Here is a 24225-nt window from a genome sequence, read left to right on the forward strand (position 1 = left end):
TTTATCAGAACAGTTTTAAAGAAATGTATCATTACAGCATTTTCTCACCAATGGATGCAGTGAATGAGTGCCGTCAGAATGAGTCTAATCAGCTGATAAAAATCTGATTATGATCATAAAAAGTAGTGCGCATCCAGGATAAGACTTCTTCCAGTGAAAACATGCATCCCCTGTCGTCTTCTCACATCAAAATCCACAAACAGATTGACTGTTTAACTGTTTTTGCTCATTAACAGTGCTTGAACTCTTTATATTTTTACTGGAGAAAGCAATATTATTGATAGGAGAAGAACCGGTTTAAAGTTTAAAAATGTCTCGATGCTGGATTTGTTTTTTTGTTTTTTGAAACACACAGCTTCACAAGATGTTAATTGATGGACTGCAGTTGTGTGGATTACCTGTGGATTATTACAATGTTTTTATCAGCAAAGCAAATGTTAATTTTTGGGTGAAATATTCCTTTTAAATAATGTTTACTGTACTACTACCTTCTGCTGGGTCAGCGCATACAAATAAACACTTATAAATGGTTATGAATTATTAAAATCACAGTTTCCTCAAACAACAGATCCTACAAACAATGAATGCATCAACACATCATTAGTTTCATGTTTGCAAAACAGAAACACGACACACTTGTGGTTAATAAAACAGACACAATCCAGGAAGGTATTTTGACATCAGTACAGAATCCCAATCATTTGGATTCATACCTCAAGGTGCATCTTAGCAAATTGTTTTATAGTGCCTTATGATTCGTAAAATATTTTATCTAGCCCATCAATTATAATTTAAACTGAGAAAAAAAAAATATCTCAGTTTACATACTGCAGGATTCAGTGAGCGGTTTTCGGCTACCATGTGGACTGTGATATAATGAGGTCAGAATCCTTCTGTAAACAGCACAATGTGCTTGTTTATTAAGTGTGTGGGACTGTTCTCATTCTTCCATGTATTTTCCCAATCCTGAGTGAAGACTTAATTCACATAAGCCTTGAAAGTGCAACAACTTTAAATGAAAACATGTTTTTCATTTGAGCCCCTTGGCTGAGACTGAGAATTAAAGGAGACTGAGATTAGTATCAATGAGAACTGAGGACTCAAGTACACTGACAGACAGTATTAAGGCCATTTCATGATTTTATGTGTCTTAATATTACACTGTTAAAGAGTGAGGCCTGCTCTATACAGTGATGTCTTTATGCATTTTTAGAGACAACATGTTTGAATTTGTTGATTGAAAGTTTATTCAAAAATTATCCATGTAAATCTTATTGCTCAGACAGGTTACTTTCATGCTTCAAGAGGCTTAATTGCATTTTTTGGATAGATTTAATTGAATAATAATCATCTTTTAGGTAGCTATTTATACTTAAAAATCACTTAGGAAAATATATGCATAAACTATTGCTTATGTACAGTATGTACATTTGATGAGAACTTTTCTGAGATCAGACACCAGCACATGTCTTTTTATGGCTTTATGAATGGAACTTGCTGTGTCTTTCCAAATCCCAGATGAGGTAAGAAGTATCAACTGCCTACAAACAAACAAACCATTTAATTTGGATTATTATGGTTGTAACGGGTAAGATGTTATCTACGAGCCTTATGACATCACAACAGAACCTTTAAATGATTAAAAACAGAATCTTCTGGTCCTTCTAAAGAGGAGCATTTGCTTTAATGACAGCAGCACTAAAGCTACCTGAAGTCTGTGAAAAATCTGATGAGCATGTTCTCCAGCATGATTTGAATATGGTTTAAATTAGAATTTCAAAGTCGGCTGAGACATTTAAACTTTAAAAACGGGAGGAAAGAAAGAACCAATGAACGAACAAACTGGGGTCTTTAGGCTCCATCTAGTGGTTGTTGAACATTATTGCATTTTGTTGGAACTTAGCACTTTCAGTAGCCCACCTGCGAGAGGAGCTATATTTCTATTTATCCATTCAAACAGGTAGTCCGTATGATTGATGAGCAGTTTTTCTAAGTGTTTGGGTGAAGAACACACTAAAATGTAGGTCACTATTTACTGATACTTTTCAGTCAACCTGTGAGGATCCTAAATGTCACCGGCAGTAGCGTCTATAACGTCACATGCTATACTATGGTGTTTTGCGTCATTACGTCCAGCAGCACAATTTTTAACTGAACGTCACCGGCACTTCAATAAATAACAAAGTCCTTTTAATTTTGATTTATTGTCTCTGTAAATAACGAAAATTCTTTGCGCACAAAAAATAAAAATAATAATAATAATAATTCATTTTTGAATTACAAGCTCACATTAACCAACAGATAAAGTCCTTAACAGTTTACACTACACCATGAAATCAGTTTGAGCTTCAGTTCAAATGTGCTTAGTGCTTTTATTGCTATATAACTGATATACAACAATACATTTGTCAAAGCTTTTTTAGCTGTGGATAATGTAAATAGCAGTAAAAAAAAAAAAAAAAAAAAAAAAAAAAAAAAAAAAAAAGGCAAAGGAGGCTTGGGTGACTATTTTGATCTAGTAATGTTGGCTTTGAATAATTAGGATTCTGGATTTGTAGAATAAAAAAGTAGAAAATGTTTTAGTGGCAGATATCTTAATTACTTATTACAAAATCTGTAAAATAAATATGCAGAGTAACGACTTTCTTCTATTTCTGCTGACCCCTGGAGGGTAGTTGTGGGAATTGAGGACACACCAGCAGAATGTTTCCCACAGCTATATAACAATTATTAGCCTCACGTTAACAAATGAGCTATTTTTATTAAGGTTACAGCACCAGTTACATTAGCATAACAAACACCAATGATCAGTCTAACACTAGACAATGTAAATGCAGGTGCTTGATAAATTTTGCAGGCAGTTTAAATGTTAAATGTAAAGGAAAAATCAAGCCATTAAAAGATTAGTGGTAAGCCATTTTCTATTCATAAGTGAATATGATATAGCACCCTTACAAATATTGCTGCTACACTTACATTGTTACATGTGTTACTAAAGTTGAACTGTGGTAAATTTACATTAGCCAGCACTGTCATAAATAATCAAATAAACTTACAGAAAGAATCTAGAAGCTTTATTTATTTTTTTTACCAATGCAGAGAATTGGTTAATTAGGTTATATTAAAAGTTTAAAGAATTTAAAGACAACACAGACACTGACAATGATAGGCCAATATAAAAACAAACATTTTAGTGGAAATGCATGAATCCAAATAAATTATTTTTTAATTTAACACCAGTCAACAAGACTTTTTATACTTACATGCAACAAAATATATGTAATTTCTTATCTCAAGCTGCCAAGGTTTTAAATTGAACTGAATTGAATTTAAATTAAAATGTCAGGAATGGCAAGATTCTCTAATTTGTTAGTTCATTAATATAATCATAACCCATTCCAAATGTGGTGGAATTATACTAGAAATTTGGTTAAAAATATCATCTTAAAAAACACTGAGTGTAAAATGCTTAAGATCAATCCAACAATAAAATCTGCTTTAACGGACATTGTGTACTGTAATCTGGTCTGCAGAGACCACACAGCCTTGACTTGAATAATGTTTCAGTAGTTTCATCCATGCAGGGCTGCAGTTCAGTACCTCTTGATTGCCTAAAGCACATAATTAAATACATATATTAATATCTTATAATAGTAAATAAGCAATGGTAGTAGCCAATATTGAACTATATTCCTCTTCCATAAAACATTCTGATTTTAGGATTCATTGTTTATTTCATTAAGAATACGTAATTTAAAATAATTCCTAGAGGAATGTAATATAGGGATTACCCAGAATGCATAGCCCATCCTGTGCTCTTGTGATGCCCACATTGATCTGGTTTTCATCACCCACAAAGCCAATGTGTTTGGAGAGCCATTCTCTTGAAGGAAAAGGTTCGATCTCATCGCTGGGACAGGAGCGAACCATCGATAGAATCACGTACTGCCACTCACTACCTGCAGTCACATCATTATAACACTCCTCATTATCACATTTTTAATAACACAGGTTGAAGATGAACACAGATATTAATAAAAAAGTGTCACCTTGGCTCTTTGTAATGGTGGTGACTGTGATTTTGTCCATCTTGGAGTCAGTAGACTTTTTCAGTCTATCTCTGATCTGGGCCACCTGTGCATTGTACGGTGACAGAATGGCAATGTCCTCATGCCTCACATGGCCCACTGATACCAGCTGACCACAAATCTCAACCTGTGTAAGAACACATTTAAACAATTCTGGTCCTCTAACTGTATACTGTAAAACAATATCTATATATACAGTATATATATATATATATATATATATATATATATATATATATATATATATATATATATATATATATATATATATATACCGTATATAAATATACATATTTTCTTTTTGAATTTAAAGTGTTAATAGTTAACTGTAAAATAAAACAATTATGTGATGGTTACAAATACATATTGTAGGTTTTGTGTAGAGATTGTTTTATTGTGTAAATAGTGTTTGTCTTTTTTTATGTTTTTCATATTTATAATTTCTCACTTACAGCTTTCTTAACCTCTTCAATGTTGGCTTTCGAGTTCTCATTCCCCCGTGCAGTTGAAACAACCAAACTCTTCTCTTCACCTCGTATGTCTCCAAACAGAATGTGTGTGCTGTGTCTCGTTCTCTCAGTTCCAATGTGCAGCACGCTGGTCCGTTCATCCACTTCAGTTTTTAGCCTACCCAGATAGTAAGCCTCTGATGGGAATCTGCAGATCTCTTCTTGCTGAAGAAAGAATACCACATTAAATATGTGTACTTAAGTGTGAATTTGAAGCATATATGTGTTTGTCTTGTACCATTCTGTACTGGGTGTCAAGCAGCAGAGATCTATCCATGTAACGTTCAAACAGAGAGTGTGTCATGCCCAGTCTCCGCGCATGCTCATTCTTCACAATCGGACGCAACTGCTTGTGATCCCCCAACAGCACAACCTGCAAAACGAGTATTCTTGATCCTTGATTGTGTGACAAGGAACTGAAAACCCTCACAGAAGGCTCTGAATGAATGTTTGGAAAAGTAAGGGGAGAGAAATGTAGCAGGTCCCTTATCAAGTTTGCTTAATGCTAGTTGACCATCAGACAAAGTATGCATTCATAGTTAAAATTGTGATACATATATTATGTTATTATATTATATTTAAAATGGACTAAAATACTATATTCCATCATCTACTGTTTTCAAAAAATTTGTTGCATTAAAATCTATTTTGTTTTTAAATGCTTTTCTTTCTTTTTTTTTTCTTATAATCAAGCATATCAGTGCTGTGCAAAATGTGAAGTTCAAACTTTATGTGTTTACTTTGCTTCTAAGTTTTTGCTGTATTGTTTTCAAAGGTGAGCTGGTTATAACATCTTTGTGTCCAGCAGCTTCCATTGAATTCTTTGTTTAGTGTGCTATAAAGGGTGTGCCTTAAAATGAGTGTTCTTCCAAAACTAGGTTTCTGTGCTTTAATAATTTTGACTATTCAGGCTGTTGTTTTTTGTAAGTCTAGGTCATGTGGTTTGAAGAAAGTTTTTGCTTAATATCTTTATTTCCAAAAATATATGTCCAGTCTGTATAGTTTATATAGTTTTGATGGACTTGTTTGCTATGGACAAGTCAAGAGTCAATCTGACCTTCTCAGGTTTAAAGCTGACCAATGGGACAAGTGTCTGGGGTTCTGTTGCCATGGCACACTCGTCGATGAGGATCTGTCGTGCACTGAGTGTCTTGGTGAGGTTTGGGGAGGCAGCAGCCGTGCAAGTGCATAGAATAATATCATGACTTTCCAGTTCATACAAACGTGCAGAATTCAGCAGCTTCTTATATCTAGGGATACATACAATCAAGCGTCATGCAACATGCATTTATATGTAATCACACACATGTAGACACTGTTAGATGTGGAGATGTGTTTTAGTCGGAGGCAGAAAATGATTATGGAAATTAAGCTGAAAGTTTTTACAGTAGTTTTTTGAGTTTCTAAATAAGAAAAGAAACATTAGTAAAACAGACACTTCTACTTACTCTTCTATGTCTTCATCTGTCAGTGAATGGGGGTCATGAGCAATTATTTCATCAAAGTCAGTTATTGCTTGAGAATGAGGGTTGTGACTCATTCGAATTCTGTGATGAAGTGTTATGTCCCTAGATAAAACAATGTGAAAATAGAGTACTGTTCAGATAATCTAATACTCATTGAGAACATTTACATGCACACCGATACCATTATTTCTATAGAAAGAGATTTGCAATAAAGAAATCTGGCTAGTGAGGTTTTTTTTTTTTGTTTTTTTTTTTTTTTTTGGAAAGGGCATTTAATCACAATTCAATAGATTCAATAACTGACAGTAAAATATAAAATGTGATGTTAGTTGATCGTAAAATTGCAATTGTTGGTTCATTTGTAGTACCTGAGCTCAGGTTTAGACCGCTCTTGGCGCAGTGATTTTTGTGATAACTGAAGGATGCTGCCGGGGTAGGGATACTCATTCATCTCCATCTGTCTGCTGTACACACGTAATTGCTTCAGCTTATGTCCAAACCTGAGCAGGTATTCTGTACACACAACACAAGCACATGAATACAGAAATGTCTTCTTTACACAAATTCTAGCTCTCAAAAAGGTGCTCACTGTACCTGCAACTACATCCACAGACTTGTTTGAGGGCCCACAGTAAAGAATAACCTCTTTCTTCTTTTTGTCTCTCAGCTCCTTCAGCTTCCAAGGATTCTTAGAATTCAGCTGTGAGAACCAGTACACTATGTATGCTCCAACAACTGTCTTACCTGTTCCTATAAAGGATAAACAAAAGGCTTTTTTCAGTACAATTAAAAAACATTTAGGAACAAAAAATGTAAAATCCCTGTGACTCTGAGTCCATAAGCTGCCTGTGATCTGTAAGATTAAACTGAAAAAAAAAAACTGTATGCTCAGAATGTGTAACCTGGAGGCCCTTGTATGACGGTGAATTTGCCGTTCAGAGCTTGTTCCAAAGCTTTAAACTGGCTTTCATTCAGTTGAGGCAGACCTGCTGGTGGTTCCTCTCTCCTGAGCACATGTAGGTATACAGCTTGTTCAGAGCCTGTGGATTGATATATCCAAAAGTACATTAAAAAGGACTAAATTGTATGCAATTAAACTCCAGTGTATACTGTACATATCATTCTAATCTCACATTGTGGTTCACTGTGGTGTTAAATGTAGAATAAAATAAAATAAAATAAAAATAGCTAGTGAGCCACTAACATCCCGTCTAGATACTGTATATTATTAATAAATAAACAGATGCATACTTAAAAAATATAAAATGTTACTGTTACTTATGAAGTCAAAATGATGATGAATATGTTGTACTTGCAAAAAAGAAAATACTTGAAAAAGGGAACATTGTAATTAGGAACAGTCACATTCACAGAGCATGTATACACATAAAATTGTTTACAAAAACATTCATTATTCACCAAACATTTCTGTATTAAATGTATTGACAATCTACAAAAACATTACAGTAGGAACAACTGAAAATACAAACAAAACATATTTACAGCTAATGAGAGGTCTGTATCTGGGTCTGTATTATAGGTGTTTTATGTGTGTGTACTTGTTTTGGAGATAGCGCATGGCATTACTTAAGGATCTTGCTGTTCATGCTCTCAGTTCATGCTTGCACATCTTTAGAGATCGTCATGTTTGCTAAGAGCTAAAGAATTTTCAGAAAAGGTTGTACAACAATATGCATCACTATTTTTGACTGCATAGTAGTTTCTCAGAACAACACATTTTAGCTTTAAAAATGTTTCTTTCACTCATCATATGACATATTATGAATTTAATGCATACTTTCTTTCCGAATCCGATGTCTTAGTGCAATGTTCTTAACAAGTTCATTAGCTGCTGGTAAATTATTCACAGCACTTTCCTTCCGTCTGGATGTATCAAGCAGAAAAATCAATTAGACACCAAAACAACTGCATTGTCATAACTTTACATCTCAATGCTGAAAAAAATATATTTGTTAAATGATACATGAATATACAAAAAAGAAATAATGTAATAATAAGATTTGGTATTATGCAGTATCTTGTAATGTTAAGGGTTTAGTTGTAGTTTACTGAAGACTCATAATATGGTTGTGGTGTAATGCATTTGTTGTATGTCACATGCTTACATGTCTGGAATGAGTTTAGGGATCATCTCCACTGTGAATGTGTCATTCCTCGTAAATTTTGGAATTTTCATAGATGCATATTTAATGCTAAAGTGAATAAACTTTGTCTTATTCTTACTGTTATCTGGAGGATTCAAACATTTAGTTGTCAAACCATGGGCCACCCAAGTAAAGTATTCTGGATCCAGCTTTGACTGATCTGCATAGTTCTGATTCGTAACTCTTTTTCGGATACAGATCAAACACTTGGCCAAGTCAAATTCAATTGCCCATTTCTTGATATCTTCCGCAGGCAAAAAGAATGTTCCAGAGAGTTTGGAATCATCAAAGGATGGCATCCAGGTTATGGGCACATTCTCTATGACAACACAATCACTATCATCCACAGCAGTAGCAGCAGACTCCATTTCACAGAGAGGCTTCCATATCCGCACATATTCCTCTACATCCTTATAGTTATCTTTGGATGGGCAGTTTGCAAGTTTGGAAAAGCACTTTATAGGATTGTCAGTGTGTTCCACACAAATCTCAAAACTTGAACTCACACTCAATAACTGTACAGTTGGCGCCCAGTAGCCCCTGTCCCTTTCTGCGGTCAGCTGGACCTGCACAGTGTCTCCAGCTTTCAAACAGAGTGTGACGTCAGTGTAATGATCCTTTTCAGACATAAAAGTGCGATCAGGATTCAACTGGGATATGTCATGTACTTCATTGGTCTCACTGTGATCTCTCACATCTGTTGCTAATACAAGGGATTTTGCCTCTTCCAACTGTTCATCTCGTACTGCCTCAACAATGGCCTGCCAGGTGCTTAGCTGTATCTCTGAACAGAATCTCAAGTTCTGCTGTTTTGTCTGGGTCATGCTCAGTGAGTATATCCGTTTTTTCCAAGTCAGTGTCACCTGTTTTTGTTTATTGTCAAATATTGGTTGATCTTTAAGCTGTAAATTTCTGTACTTAACAGGAAGCTGGTCTGGGAAAGTCCCTTTGTCAAACGGAAATGATAATTCGAAATTTTCACTGTCAGGTTGAACAATGGTGACAAAAGCCACTTTGTATGTGCTTTGTTTTTGTAGACTGATTGCGAGACAAAGTGACTCTGCTTTGTTTTCATACTCTTGTGCCCTCATTTCACCTCTTTTACACTTGTCACATAAGAGATCAATGTCTATCTGAGAGTACTCAACAGGACGTTCGCAGAGAACTGAATGCATGAGCCTCTGAAGAACAACATCTATGTACCGACGAATGGGTGAGGATGCATGTGTATATGAATCCAGATGTAATGAATAGTGCCCAAGTAACGCATCTTTGCATGAGTGAGAACGAATTAAGAAAGCTTTATTGACATTGGCCTTTAACTGAGCAGTCACTGGAAATAAATGTGGATGAATGTCATCTGCAGAAATCAGATCAGCCATTCTGTAAAAGTCAGATGTCGAAGCTGCTGATTTGATCTTTTGCCACACAGATGTCAGAATGATGAAACTACCATAGTTCTGCCAAGGGTATGAATCCAGACGTTCCTCCAAAGCATGGAGGGACCCAAGCTCCTCATTGTCTCTCTTCAGTCTCCTCACCAAATCAGGTGAAGCTGTCACTGGACAGCTAAAGATGTTTGGAAGTGGGGTTTCTTGATCAATAAGTTGATCACAAGCTCTTTTAAACATCAGCTTCAGCTCCTCCATCATGATCCTGCACTTGTTGTCATCTGATGATCTGGAACAGTCCACATGTCCAGAGAGTCTCTTTTTCTTCTGATCAAGTGCAAAATGATAAGCCACAAGAATACAGCCTTTTACAGACTCAGGCCTCATCTCATTTTCACCTGGCTGGTTGATGATGCTGTCAGTTTCACTGTAGGACAATGCCCTACTTGACTTTATGCGGGAAAGCACCAACTTTTGCTCCACTAGTTTTCGTTTTTTCTTTTCTACTTTCAGAATTAAAGAGATTGCACGGCGATGTTTGCCCGGCATCAAACTCCACATGTCTGATTGTGCACCCAAGTTCTGTATGTTGTCCCCAGACACATAACTAAAAAAATCTGCTTTATGAACTCCAATTTCAAAATGATATTCAGAGTCACTGACAGAGATGGCATCTCGTAAGTGGCTAGAGTTTCCATCAGCGATGGGATTATTGTTAGGGTGAACATCTCTAGACCCTGGAGAATACACAGTGAAGGTGATTGGGTTATTCAGGTCCACTCGATTTCTGTCAATGTGAAATGTCAGGTGTGAGGACAACGGAATGATTTCCATATGTTGATTACTGATCATCTCTAATTGATCTACCATAGGAGGAGCCTGACACCTCAGAGGAGTGCAGAATGTAGTGTCTGTGTGTTCTTTCAGAAATTTAGACACTTCATGGTTAAACATTATGTTTAACTCTTCAACCATTAAATTTGCTTCTCTCTCCCCCGGTTTCCGGTGTTTATCAGTTTGGGCGTATCTCCAGTCTTCTTTAAGTCGTGCTTTGCGTTGGCTTCTGGCAAAACGATAAGCCACCCTAACACAGTCCTCCAAAGTATTGAATCTTAGCTCACCTTCACACCGACTTATTATATTCTCAGCCTCCTCGTATGTCAGCTTCTTTTTAGATTTGACCAAAGAGAGGTCAAAGGTTCTTTTTTTGATAATGCCTGATTGCTTTTCCACTTCAACCATTAATGAAATGGCTTTACGTTCTTCACCTGGGAGAAGACTCCAAAAGGTGGTGGAAAGATGTTTTGGGAACATGAATGAAGGTTCTTTTCCAGGATCATAAAAAGTGGCTCCCATCTCTTTTGCAAAGCTATCAAGGGAACTGTCCTTAGACACGAAACTAGCCACATCTGCAACATGAACCCCTATTTCATAGCAGTTTCCCAGATCATTAACACTAATGGCATCATCTAAGTTTTTAGCTTTAGTTGGATCAACAGTAAAGGTTTGTAAACCTCTGAAATCTTTTCTTTTCTTGTCATCAGTTGCATCAGTTTTCATCTCTTGAAATGCATCCTTTTGCATCAGAGGAGGAGACATTAGTTTGAACTCTGATTTTAAAATATCAAGTCCTTCCTCTAAAGATGTCCCAATCTGTCGAATATCTGTAACTCTGCCAAGTGGAAATAAACAGTGTTCTTTCCAGCCCAGAATCTGAACAACAAAAACATAGTTTGGTTTTGTTTGTTCGTCAAGATGAAAACGTCTTGTTACTGTCCAATTGCCATTGTCATTCTTCCATTCTGGAATATTATTGCGAGCCTCTTTCCTAACCAAGACACATATTTTGGTGGCATTGTGGTTTAGAGGTATCATAATTTTTCGCAACAAGTTTTTATCAGTGTTCTGCTTTCGTTTGTGGTAATTTTCATTCTCTAAAATACACACAAATTCAGAGGATGTTGGTTTTCTGTTTGTGAAACCTAAAACTCTCCCAGTAAGAGAGCCTTCGTCATCTCGTCCAGTCTCAACCACAACTTCATCCCCAGGGAAAGACATGCCAATGTTTTTCCTTCCTTTAATTTCAATGTGTTCAGATGGATTGTCATAGGGCACCACATAACCTAACTGAGGTCCCTTCATCACCAATTCTCCATGCTTGTACATAGCAGGTTGTTTCCTGACCAGCTCCAAGAGGTTTTCTTTATCAGAGGAGAATATTAGAGGCCTGTTTTGTTCATTTGTTTCATCTGTGTCCTGTACATCAGAATCATAGTCATCCATCTCTTTCAATATAGCATCAGTTTCAGCCTGGAGAGGTACATCACTCTCAGACATTTCTATATTTTCTGTCTTCTGAAATTTCAAAATTTCCAATACTTCTTGTTGTAGAATGTCTCTGGTAAAATTATCTGGTTGAATGCTGCCCTTGCTGATACAATGTTCTATGTAGGACCTCCAGATTTTCGAGCACTTTCCAAAACTACAAAGAGCACCAGAATCTCCAACTACAATCACCAGTGATTGGGCTCTAGTCAAGGCAGTGTTCAATGCACGAATGTCATCAAAAAACTCTGGGCTGCTTGACTCTGACTGAAGAAGTCTGTCTCTCGTCTGAACTGTTGTTATGATGATGACCCTGAACTGTTTCCCTAAGGACACAGAATTTTATAGGTAAGTTGTATTTTAAAAATAACAATAAGTAATTGAAAATCAAATGAACAGATACAATTTGTGACTGAGATTATTTCGTTTTTCTAATTTGATTAAACATCTTTCCTAAACTCTAGCAGACAGGGATGCACTAAATCCTCTTGTACCTTGAATGTTTGCTAAATTTTGAACAGACACTCCATGAACTCCTTTCTGACGGAGATGATTTTTGATGACATCAACCTGAAGAATTGAAAGAGAAAGGATGTATTGATGATGTATCAATACTGTGATTGTGACAGAATTTAAGTCTTTATGGAGAATTGTTAAATTACTTGCATGTCTCATGTCTGTTTAATTAATATTAACAGTTGACATTTAATTATTGTTAACAGAGCATGTCCCCATGCAGCACGTATGTAATTTGTTATTAATACGTTTTAGTCATAAATAATTTGTCATATGAGTGATAAATTATTTAAATTGTACCTGTTGGCCTTCACTAAGAACACAGATTTGCTTTGGGTCTTTAAGACCCCATTCCATTGGCCAGTCAGTTAGAAGTCCTCTCACAATGTTGATCACACTATTGACCTCAGCAAGATTGAACCAGGACATGGAGGCGGAGTTCAGACGGCATTCTCCTCTGACATGGTGAAACATCAGGGGGTGTAGTCTTGGGTGGGGAGGGATCTCTCCTTTGGCCTTGATCCCATCACTCACATAGAAGTAAGTGGATACAAAGTCCACTATTTCTGCAGTGGAACGGTAGTTCTCATTGAAGATGATTCTGCTTTTCTTGGCAATGTTGCTGCTTTCGTCCTGGTAGTAGCGGAAGAGACGATACAGCAGTGTGTGTTCTGATCGTTTGTCATCGGTTACAGAGAAAAGTTTTGGAGCCATCTGCATGTGGTCTCCTGCTAAAACCACTCGAGTGTGTTTGCCTGCTAAGCCCAGAGCCATGAGTGCTTCACCCTCCAGCATCTGAGATGCCTCATCAATCAGGATATGACTGAAGAAACCTTCAGGAAGTTTCAGCTCACGGAAATGTCGTGCCATCGATGTGGTGGTTATAATGATACAGTGTGACTCTAGATCAGACCGTGCTGGGCGAATGAAGGACTGTCTATCTGGAGAGCAAAGACAGTATTTCTGAGTGATGTCATCAGTTGCCCTGATGGAAGCCCCACCTTTGTTTGCCTTTATCCTGAGTATTTTGAGGTTTGTGTGTCCATTTGCAATGTAAGGATGGAAGTGCTCTCTGACATACAAGTCTGCAGAACTATAGGGAACAATACTTAAAATTAGATTTCTTATACATTTTAATAGAGAGAGGCTTTTATATTCATATGGGAATATATCTATACAGAATAACTGTTGCTATCTCTTTATTCAAATAAGATACATTCTGCGAACACATACAGTAACAAACTCTTTTATGCCATTCTTCTGAATAATGAATTCTGATCTGGTCAGTTCTTTGGTCAAACTACTTTTGTATAATTACTACTAAATTATAATTGTTTTATAATGTCTGATATCATTATTCAGTTTCTTTCTTCTCACATAATTATGTAAAATGAACATAACTTACCCGTTAGTATATGTACAGATGAGCACTTTGTTTTGAGAACGAAGGGCCAGCTGTTTGGCTGCTGAGGCTAGACAAAGTGTCTTCCCAGTGCCAAATGGCCCATATATAAGCAAGGGAGGAGTCACTTTGTTGACGTGACGCTTGCCAAGGATGAAGTTTAGGGCAATTTGTTGCTTGTTATTCAATTCAGACTGTTTGGTTATGTTCACAGGGACATAACTGTTACTGAAGTCAGGCAGAACATTGTGCAAGTCTGGTAGGTGATCAATAGCTTGGTGTATCTGACAGAATGACAGTCTATCCAACTGAAACTGAACTTCCATCTTACACCTGGTTTCTTTCCTCAGCTGTAGCTCAGACACACACTGTGCAGACAGATGAAGACCGATGTGACCCTCACCAGCAACCTTTTTGAGCACCAATGCCTCGTACACATGGTTTCTGTGATCTACTGACACACTGGCCTTGGCTGGTATGCAATTCACCAAAGCCATCTGCACCCCTCGCTTTAGCATCAGCCCTTCAGGAGAATCTGGTGTGAGCAAGCAGGACACCTTCAGAGTGGCATAAAGCTTCCCTGCAGCAGTGGAAAACTCTGATATGCCATCACTCATATGATTAGATAGAGACACGTTCCCACAAACATTTAATCTACAAGTGTGGAAAAAGCAGAAAAGAGGATGTACCATTAATATATTACACATTTAATTTAAATATAAAAAAGAGGAAATAAGAAAGGCATTATAATATGTCAAGAGTTCAAAAGAGTGGAAATAGTGTTGCCACTGAGACATGTGATGGTGGGAGTATTCAATTTGAACGTTTACGCCAACCCATTAATCCACCTCTTCATTCAGCAATCTATTTATCTTTTTATACTTTACCACCTTAGCTATTAATGACAACAGCAACAGATTTTTCAAGTAGCCCTGCCCATGTTTTAATGGAAACAGCAATTAAGTTGTTAGAAAAGAATGCCTTTAATCTTTTCATTGAGTTTGTTTTAAGTTCCTTTCATTTCCAGTTTAGTGATTAAACCTGCTTAGCATTATCAAACTCAGAGGCCATTACAGGATATGACATCATCAAAAAATTCCAGCAGTAGAGGCATGTAATGAGGAATAGTTAACATTTCAATACATTATTTTAGATGTAGACATTCTATTAAAGGAGTATAATTTGTTTATGTAGCAGGACAATGTTGCCATGGGACCGACACTAAGCAGTCTGTGACACATCTATATGCAGATGATTTAAAAGCCCCAGGAACATACAGGAACTTATCTTGCTAAAGATGCGTCTGTGGATGTGGCTGAAAATATGACATGAGATAAACTATACTCCCTTAATCATCATGTGGCACTGTAGATATCAACAAAAGGTTATTGGACATAGATCAGGATGTAGTACTCTTTTAATTACATACTGAATCAGTGTTACCATACGGATAAAACCTCTCATTATAATAGAATCCACCTGCAAACCCTAACCCAATCCTGTTTTTCCACCTCTCCATTAAACTTATCTACATTACATCAATGTGTGTTGAACTTTGCCCTCATTTTATACTATCATTTGGACAAGCTTGAATTTGCATTTAAGAAGGATTGTTGCAAACTCTGCAGCTCATTCTAAAGATTTAATTAGTTTCAGCATTGTTGATTGCCTAAACCAGGGGTGTCAAACTCAGTTCCTGGAGGGCCACAGCTCCACAGAGTTAAGTGAAGTGACATGACCCATACTCAGAACTCGTGCTCTGCATTTAACCCATCCAAAGTGCACACACACAGCAGTCAACACACATCAGGAGCAGTGGGCAGCCATTTATGCTGCGGCACCCGGGGGTTCAGTGCCTTGGTCAAGGGCACCTAAGTCGTGGTATTGCCAGCCTGAGACTCGAACCCACAAACCTAGGGTTAGGAGTAAAACTCTCTAACCACTAGGCCACAACTTCCCCGACTTTTTTAGTTCCAACCCTGCTCCAGAACAAAAACCATGTAGTTTTGGCTAGTGACGTCGGAGACTGTGCTTTTATCTCCGCTAACTGGAAACTTTTTCAGGATTCAGATTGGCCAACATGACTTTACAGTTGAGATTATATCACCACCTCTTGTGGCATGCTTTTGACACTGCATCATAGCATGTGTTTTTATTTTCACGTGGACAGAGATTTTTTTTTAAACAGAAGAAGGAAAAAATCTGCTTATAAAATACCCGTGTATGTGTGGACGTGGCCTTGGATCAGGTACATTTAATTAGGATTGAATCTCTGCAGGGCTGTTGCCCTCCAGGAATTGAGTTTGACTGTCCTGTTCCTGGAGTTCTACCTACCTGCAAACTTCAGTTCCAACCCTGCATCAACACAACTGTATATAATTATTAAGTGATCCTGAAAATCTTAATTACCAGTTTCAGGTTTGTTTGATCAGGGTCGGATTTAAACTTTGCAAGAAGTTACATCTCCAGGAAAAGGATTGGGCACCCTGGCCTAAATGATATTTAAACAAATACTGACGCTTGTTTCACACATACTTCATCTGCAGTGCGTATGAAGTCCATGTGCGTTACATACAGTATGCAGTGCAGAAGCAGCACGGACCCATTGTGCTTTCACACAGGACACGTTTTCAGTCCACTACTGATCCGTGGCTGTTTAGGCCACAAACACAACATTTATCCATTCATTTGATTTCAAATCATGTAAAAATAAATAAATAATTAAATACTCGTTTATCACAATACAGTAACAATCTTTCATAGACATTCGTTTAAAGTCAATAAATATAAACAACGTATTATTCATGAATTTGACTTCTAGGTTTGTATTGCTCAAGCAAGTGGCAACACATTTAAACAGCATACAGCCTAAATTAAAAACTTAAATTAAAACTCACCGCTGACAGAAACAGTCAACTCTCATACAAAAAAATTATAATAATAATAAAAAATCTAATATTACAAGATTAAAGTCACGATATTTCGAGAATAAAGTCTAAATTACGAGAATAAAGTCTAAATATTTCAAGAATAAAGTCGAAATGTTTCGAGAATAAAGTCGAAATGTTTTGAGAATAAAGTCGAAATGTTTCGAGAATTTAAATAGTAGAAAGTTCGAAGTTATAATATTTTGAGAGTATAGCCTTTATTGCGCATGCAAATGGCCTGGATTGAGAGTACCAGGAGAAGTTGCCAGGCCACAGGAATTGATTTGAATATTTGAATATTACTGGGATGAGGAAGAGTCTGTTTAAAGGACTAGCGGAAATAGCTTAATATCAAGAATAATGTGTTTTTCAAGCTCTTTAATTATCAGATTGCTGTATTTATGTAAACCAGTTCATAAAATTTTCCTGTTTTCTTTGTGAAAATTCCAAATTTGTGAAAATTCCACCATCTTATCTGTAAATGTTTGTGGAATCCAAACTTTTATTCCTCAAATGCAGCCTAATAAATATTGCGTTCTAAAAGTTAATATAAGTTATATGGTTTTCTTTTCTGAGGTAGTCTGTAGGCTATAACATGTAAGTGACCATTCACACGCTGTTTTATTCATGGTTTAATACAGTAAATGATTGGAAATAATATTTAAGGTCTTCCATTCATTATTTGTAGCATGCCAGCCACCCAGTAATTGCAATAATTTTGTGCTTTGTTGCTTTTATTATAACATAGCTCAGCTTTCTAATTCTGTCAGTTTTATCACGAAATACCAATTATAAATGTGTTTTGCTTTTTATCCATTTTATAGCAAGATATAAAAGTGAAGGAACATCAGAAGTTATGAAAAAACAGTATAGCTTAATTTATAATGAATATAATGTCTCATTATTGTAATCGGAGAGATGGTTCCATCGAATACAGTGATCTGTCACCCTCACTAATCAATATTCTAGATCAGTGGTCACGCTACATTAAAGACCATGTAAAAAACACATTATTGTAATATATTGTTTGTATTTCGCTATAAAACTGACAGATGTTGAAAGATGAGATGGAATATCATAAAAAATATTATAACCAGTGATTATTCTCAAAACATTTCGACATTATCCTTAAACTTTATTCTCATAGGCTAGTATTTTGACTTTATTCTCGTAATCTTGATTTGTAAAAAAAAAATGCCTATACTTTTGTGTTTAACTTTTACAAGCAATCCCATGGATCTTAAAGAACTTTGCTTTTCGAGCCCCACAAGAGCATCTATTATGTTGCCTTGTTTATTCAAAAGTGCACTTTTCCTTGTTTTAGATCTAACCAAAAAGCCATGTGTTTACTGTGAAACACAGTAGACTTTAATTATATCAATAAATTGTGAAATTACTACATTTCCGTGTCAATCCATGTTACTTTTTACAGCGACCAAAGCGCTGTCACTTTAATTCAGCATGGGCAGCACAGCAAAAATGATGGCTGCACTGCTGCAGACGCGCCGCTCCTGAAACGCACATGGGTGCGTAAAAAAATACAATGAATACACACTGCAGATGGAGTATTTGTGAAACAGGCGTAACCCTTAACCCAGGGATGTTTCAAGTGATGTACTACTTCTACAAGCTATTGGTACCTGCTAATGAGCTCTTCCTCTGCGATTTCCTCTCTGAAAAGGAAGTGGTGAGCTCTCTCTCTGTAATTGTCCCGATGGAGTGGGGAACTTTCATCTGCATGAAGATTGAACTGTAGGTTAATCTGGGGTGGTTTGTATTTACTAAGTAACTGCTCATCCTCCTCCCTTCTGGCAAAGAAGGGCACGATAACCTTGTTTCCTCTGTTCCAACGCTCATCCGAAAAAATCTCAGCACATTCGCTTTCTTCTGCCTCGTTTGGCTGGACATGGAATTGCTGACCGACTCTCACTTTCAGTTTCCTGAGCAGAACTGGACGTATGTCGAAATCGAATATCAACCATTGCTCGTACACCCCGGGGCGGAATGACATAAACGACACACACAGCTGGTAGGTGGAGTGAGAGGAGCGCAGGTGGTGGCCTGCCATGTATGAGACTGGGGGGAAGGTGTTCTTTAAGCTGTCACTCAAAGAGAAAACAGCACCATTTTCTGCTTTCAGTAGAGCCACATGAGCCAAGGACCTCTACACAAACACAAGACAAACAAGGACATAATTAGTAACTAGCGTGCAATACGGAGTGTAAGATGATGTTGGTTAGTGCAGTTTAGTATTTTAGACCTCCGTGGTGACTGTGAATTTCCATCTGATTTCACTGTCTTCTCGTAAACAGTCCAAACTGAGATCCTCATCATGTGTAACACACACATCGTCCACCTGCTCGGAGATCTGCAAAATGAATGAATAATTCGGTCATTACTTGCCCTCAAATTGTTCCAAACCTGTATGAATTTATTTAATCTGTTGAAAACATAAGAGGCTTTCTTCTTGTGTTTTGTGAGGTAAAAAAAAAGTAATTTGAGTGAACTATCCCTTAAATTTGCATGGTTTCAAATTCTTAAAATAACACATTTTTAAAATATCAAATTTACGGGGTAGTACACTGTTGCATTGTGTAGCTTTTTGTGCATTATACTTACAATAAGAATCTCATTGCAGCTGCGCCTGTACTCTTCCAGCAGTTTCTCCTTGTATGACAAAGGCTCGTGACCCCTTAACTCACCATCTTCTTGTCTGCTCTGTTTGTCCAGGTGCTGTCTCTGAATTATCAGATGAATTAATCTCTCATGATCAAGGTTTGTGTGTTTTTGTAAGTTCCACACCACAGCTTCTTCTAGGCTTCTGGCAAAAGTGCAACGGTCATGATGCACATAACAACCGACATCCTCCTTAAAGTACCAACACACTTTATATTGATTAGGGCGTGGGTAAGAGGGTCGCTTAGACACAGGGCTCCATTTGTGACCTCTGACCTTTGATCTAACTAGCAAAAGGTTGTGAGAGCAACGGTGCGGGGTTGCAATGATAGAGTAAGAGATGCGTGATTTTTGATGGGTACAGTCGTTACAAGCAGATCTCAGTTCATACATCTGCATGAACGCCTGCAGCTGAGCATCTCTATACTGTACTGTAGACATTTCTAGATATTCAAGCCATAACACACACACAGTCTGACATGAATGCCTTTAGCTGGCACTCACAGCTTCAAATACTGCTGTAGAATCATCCTAAGGTGAGGAAAGAGAAGAACACAGCTCATCAGATGACTCCTGTTTTGCTTACATAAGATAAATAGTATGCAAATTTAATTAAAATTTATAACAGAGCATAAAAAAATCCCCACTGAAAAACTGCTGCTACATTGCTGTATTTAGACCTTTGAATAGCGTTAGGGAAGTATAAAGGATAAATTATTTTTCATAATAGATAGAGCTCCTTCATTTCAGATTTTGTTTCTTATGTTGGTAATTGGGAAGAGGTTTTTGAACCCCTATTTTTCCATCATTTTATGGATAATATTTCTTTTAAAGAGCGTAATATTTTGTTTACTAACTGTTTGAAAACATTTCCGATAATTTGCCTGTAGTAATTCTCTTTAGTTCTAAGCCATTAATTGGTAACAAGAAGCAATGATGTTAAGCTGTAGAAAGACAAGTGTTCTGTAAATTATCTTAGTTGTTATGGTGGTTATGTGCGAAAGAAAAGCTGGGGGTGTGCATGTACGAGATTATCATGCACAGAAGATAAAAAAAAAAATAAAAAAAATTATTTCCCCATTTGACAAGTGCTCAACACCTAGCAACCAGATATAAACGGCATATAAAACCATGAAAACAAGGAAATCCATAGAACAGGTTTTGGGTCAAGAAGCACTCAGGCATATATTACTGTGGTTAACCACAAACCTCTTAACCTGAAACCTGTGAATGACAGTGTGCAGTATATATTTGACGGAGTGGATAAATGGAGTTGTAGGTCATGTTAGGATTATTTTATGTCAATATGCCGGAAAAAATGGCTTCAGATCATGTAAGGATTATTTTAGATCAGTGTGTGTAATGAAAACGATGTAAAGTGCCATTGTAAATATTGCACAAATGCATCACACAAAACCTGCATTTACATAAGGATTGATTTCATTGCATATTTATCTTCTGGTACACAGACATGGGTCAGATATCAAAGCACACAGGTTGTTGTTGAGAAGCCCTGCCTAATTATGAGATGATCATTTCAGTCTAGAGTACTGTTTTTATCATTGCCCAACACTAATACTATCATCAGCTCATCCTCATCTCTCAAGTATGCAGAAGTTTTTGTGCTGGCACCAGGAAATTCGACCAGTTTGACTACTCTTGAGCAATCAGGGGACATTTAAACAGTTTCTCACTTCAAAATGAAGTGATAATGAATACTTTCCAGTCATTCATTATTTGAATGTGTTTACCAAGGAAAGGTTTACCAATAAAATGTGCAGGGACATTTTGAATTTGAACCATGCACTTTGCACCTTATATCACCTTTTTGCAAGACTTCTATGTAGCCTCTATAATAACCGAAAAGTTGGAGAGCCTTTGTCCAACTCGTTGTGGTTCCTTTTTCTAGTTTGTGACTTTCGGTTGGATTTAGGCAGAGCTTACGTTTTGGAACGTTTTGGCGCTACTCTGTTTCCTTCTTCATCGTTACATTTTAGTTGAAACGTTTGACCGTTACGACACAATAGCAACAATTTCTTAATATCTAAATATTCTAAATGTTGTACATTAAAGACTACACTTAGTGTTAAAGCGTCGCACCCAATGGCTGATGCAAAGAAACGACACTGTTGTACTAATAATGACAATTCCCTTTATTATTAACCAAGGTCAATGGAAAATATGAACAGCGCGCGCTGTAATTAGACGCTTGGTGAGGAAGCGGCACGCCTAGACGGACCGGTAACATTAAAAAAATAATTTTTAACCTACCTTTACATTTTTTTTAGTTGAGAAAAGTGAGCTCATCTGCACTCAAAGCCATCTCCATCAAGTGCACACAACGCAAAACCAACTTCATTTTCCTGTTGCCTGTTATTATAACCTTCGCCGCTTAAGTTTAGTTTCGTTTTCATACAAGTGAAGAGGTTAGGTGACTGTCACGATTGGTCATGTTTGCCCTTCCCTTTTTCTGTTTGCATAACGACAGAGCGCATGGGGGGAAAAAATTATCCGTCCATCTACATGGCTGTCTGTGTACAGGTTACTGTGTACTTGTATGTGCATATATAGGTTATAGGAGGAGGGACGATAGCCTATGATCGAAGTGAAGTAGGCTATTTTTAAATTTAACATGTGCACGTTTATAATGCATCAGAAAATATTGAAAGAGAGGTAGACTGGGTTAAACTGGCCCCCAACCAGTGTTGGGGAGTAGCTATAGTTACATGTAATAGAATTACATGTCTGTCGTCATGAAGTCATTTGAAAAACTGGTTCTGGGTTATCTGAAGGACATCACTGGACCCTTACTGGACCACCTTTAGTTTGCTTACCAAGCAAACAGGTCAGTGGATGATGCAATCAACATGGGATTGCACTTCATCCTGCAACATCTGGACAAAACAGGGACTTATGCGAGGATCCTGTTTGTGGACTTTAGTTCAGCTTTCAACACCATCATCCCAACAACCCTCCAGACCAAACTGACCCAGCTCTCTGTTCCTAGCTCTATCTGTCAGTGGATCACCAGCTTTCTGACAGATAGGCAACAGTTAGTGAGACTGGGGAAATTCACGTCAAACCGCTACACCACCAACACTGGCGCCCCTCAGGGATGTGTTCTCTCCCCTCTGCTCTTCTCCCTGTACACCAACGACTGCACCTCTAAAGACCCCTCTGTCAAGCTCTTGAAGTTTGCAGATGACACTACAGTCATCGGCCTCATCCAGGACGGTGATGAGTCTGCTTACAGACAACAGGTTGAGCAGCAGGCTGTCTGGTGCAGTCTTAACAACCTGGAGCTGAACACGCTCAAAACAGTGGAGATGATTGTGGACTTTAGGAGAAACCCCCCTGCACTTTCCCCACTCACCATCATGAACAGCACTGTGACTGCAGTGGAGTCATTCAGATTCCTGGGAACCATCATCTCTCAGGACCTGAAGTGGGACCATCACAATGACTCCATTGTGAAAAAGGCCCAACAAAGGTTGTACTTCCTTCGCCAGCTGAGGAAGTTTAACCTGCCACAGGAGCTGCTGAAACAGTTCTACTCAGCCATCATTGAGTCTGTACTGTGTACTTCTATAACTATCTGGTTTGGCTAAGCAACAAAATCAGACATCAGAAGACTACAGAGAACTGTTCGGACTGCTGAAAGGATTATTGGTGCTCCCCTGCCCACCCTTCAAGAACTGTATACATCCAGAGTGAGGAAAAGGGCTCATAAAATCACTCTGGATCCCTCACATCCAGGTCACCCCATTTTTGAACTTTTGCCATCTGGCCGGCAAATACCAGAACACAAAGGCACAAAAGTAAGGTTTCTTCCCCCAGGCAATCTGCCTCATGAACAGTTAAATGTTCCCCACTTATGCTTATGCAACAAAAAGTGCAATATCTTTATATTTATTTGTTACCCCTCCATCCTAGTACATCCCTGCATCTTATTCAATCCTATTCCAGTATCATTTATAGCACAAATGTTTATACACTTATTTATTTGCCTACAATTTTTTTTTTTTTTTTTTTGGTCTGTGTGTTGGTGTCTCTGTGTACTGGAAGCTTATGTCACTAAAACAAATTCCTTGTATGCACAAGCATACTTGGCAATAAAGCTCTTTCTGATTCTGATTACGTAATTTAATTCTGTAATCAGTAATCAGTAATTACAATAAAAAGTGTAATTAAATTACAGTAACTTCTGAAAAATATTTACGATTAAAAAAGGGGATTACAATTGAATAATTTCATACACAAGCACACACAGATTTTATTGATATTTCCCAAATTGCATTGACTGCTCTAAAATAGACACCAAAGTTTCAGGAGTTTGGGACACAGAATAGGTCACATGCTAATACACTAATTTTTTTATTTCCTAGTCGGGTTTATGTATATGTTTTTTTTTTTTTAAGATTAACTGTTTGTACCAAGGTATTGTTAAATGTCAGTGTTTCTTGGCATAGCTAGGCTATACAAATAGTTAATAAAAATTTTTTTTAAGTAGTATTAAACTATATCTTATGATTTTAAATCTGTATTTAACCTCAGAAAGATATCAATGTAAAAAGCAGTTCTTAAATCTGACTCTGTAGTGTATGTGCTTATCTTATTTAAATAAAATGTAAAGTACTAGGTTAAACCTCGCCTGCTTTAAATGTTTCAAAATGATTAACAGCTGAAAACATTTGTGAGAAATTGATAAAAGTAATCAAAAAAATAATCAAATTAATTTCATTAATTTAAATAGTTACACA

The 24225-nt window shown here is 37.1% G+C and overlaps 1 protein-coding gene across 1 annotated transcript; it reads right to left on the reverse strand.

The window, feature by feature from the left end:
- Positions 1-3052: 3052 nt before the first annotated feature.
- helz2b (helicase with zinc finger 2b) lies at positions 3053-21903 on the reverse strand. The gene is made up of 19 exons (XM_052548800.1): positions 21737-21903; positions 19409-19996; positions 19050-19157; positions 18430-18953; positions 13866-14516; positions 12761-13553; positions 12439-12514; positions 8190-12270; positions 7862-7947; positions 6966-7103; positions 6658-6813; positions 6432-6576; positions 6046-6165; positions 5655-5847; positions 4836-4970; positions 4541-4762; positions 4050-4215; positions 3792-3959; positions 3053-3611 (listed from the first exon to the last, which is right to left on the reverse strand). Exons 2-19 carry the CDS (start codon positions 19904-19906, stop codon positions 3499-3501), a joined length of 8373 nt encoding a protein of 2790 aa, XP_052404760.1. The 5' UTR covers positions 19907-19996; positions 21737-21903; the 3' UTR covers positions 3053-3498.
- Between the last annotated feature and the right edge of the window lie 2322 nt (positions 21904-24225).

The sequence above is a fragment of the Carassius gibelio genome, chromosome B2, assembly GCF_023724105.1.
Source record: "Carassius gibelio isolate Cgi1373 ecotype wild population from Czech Republic chromosome B2, carGib1.2-hapl.c, whole genome shotgun sequence".
NCBI classification, from domain to species: Eukaryota; Metazoa; Chordata; class Actinopteri; order Cypriniformes; family Cyprinidae; genus Carassius; species Carassius gibelio.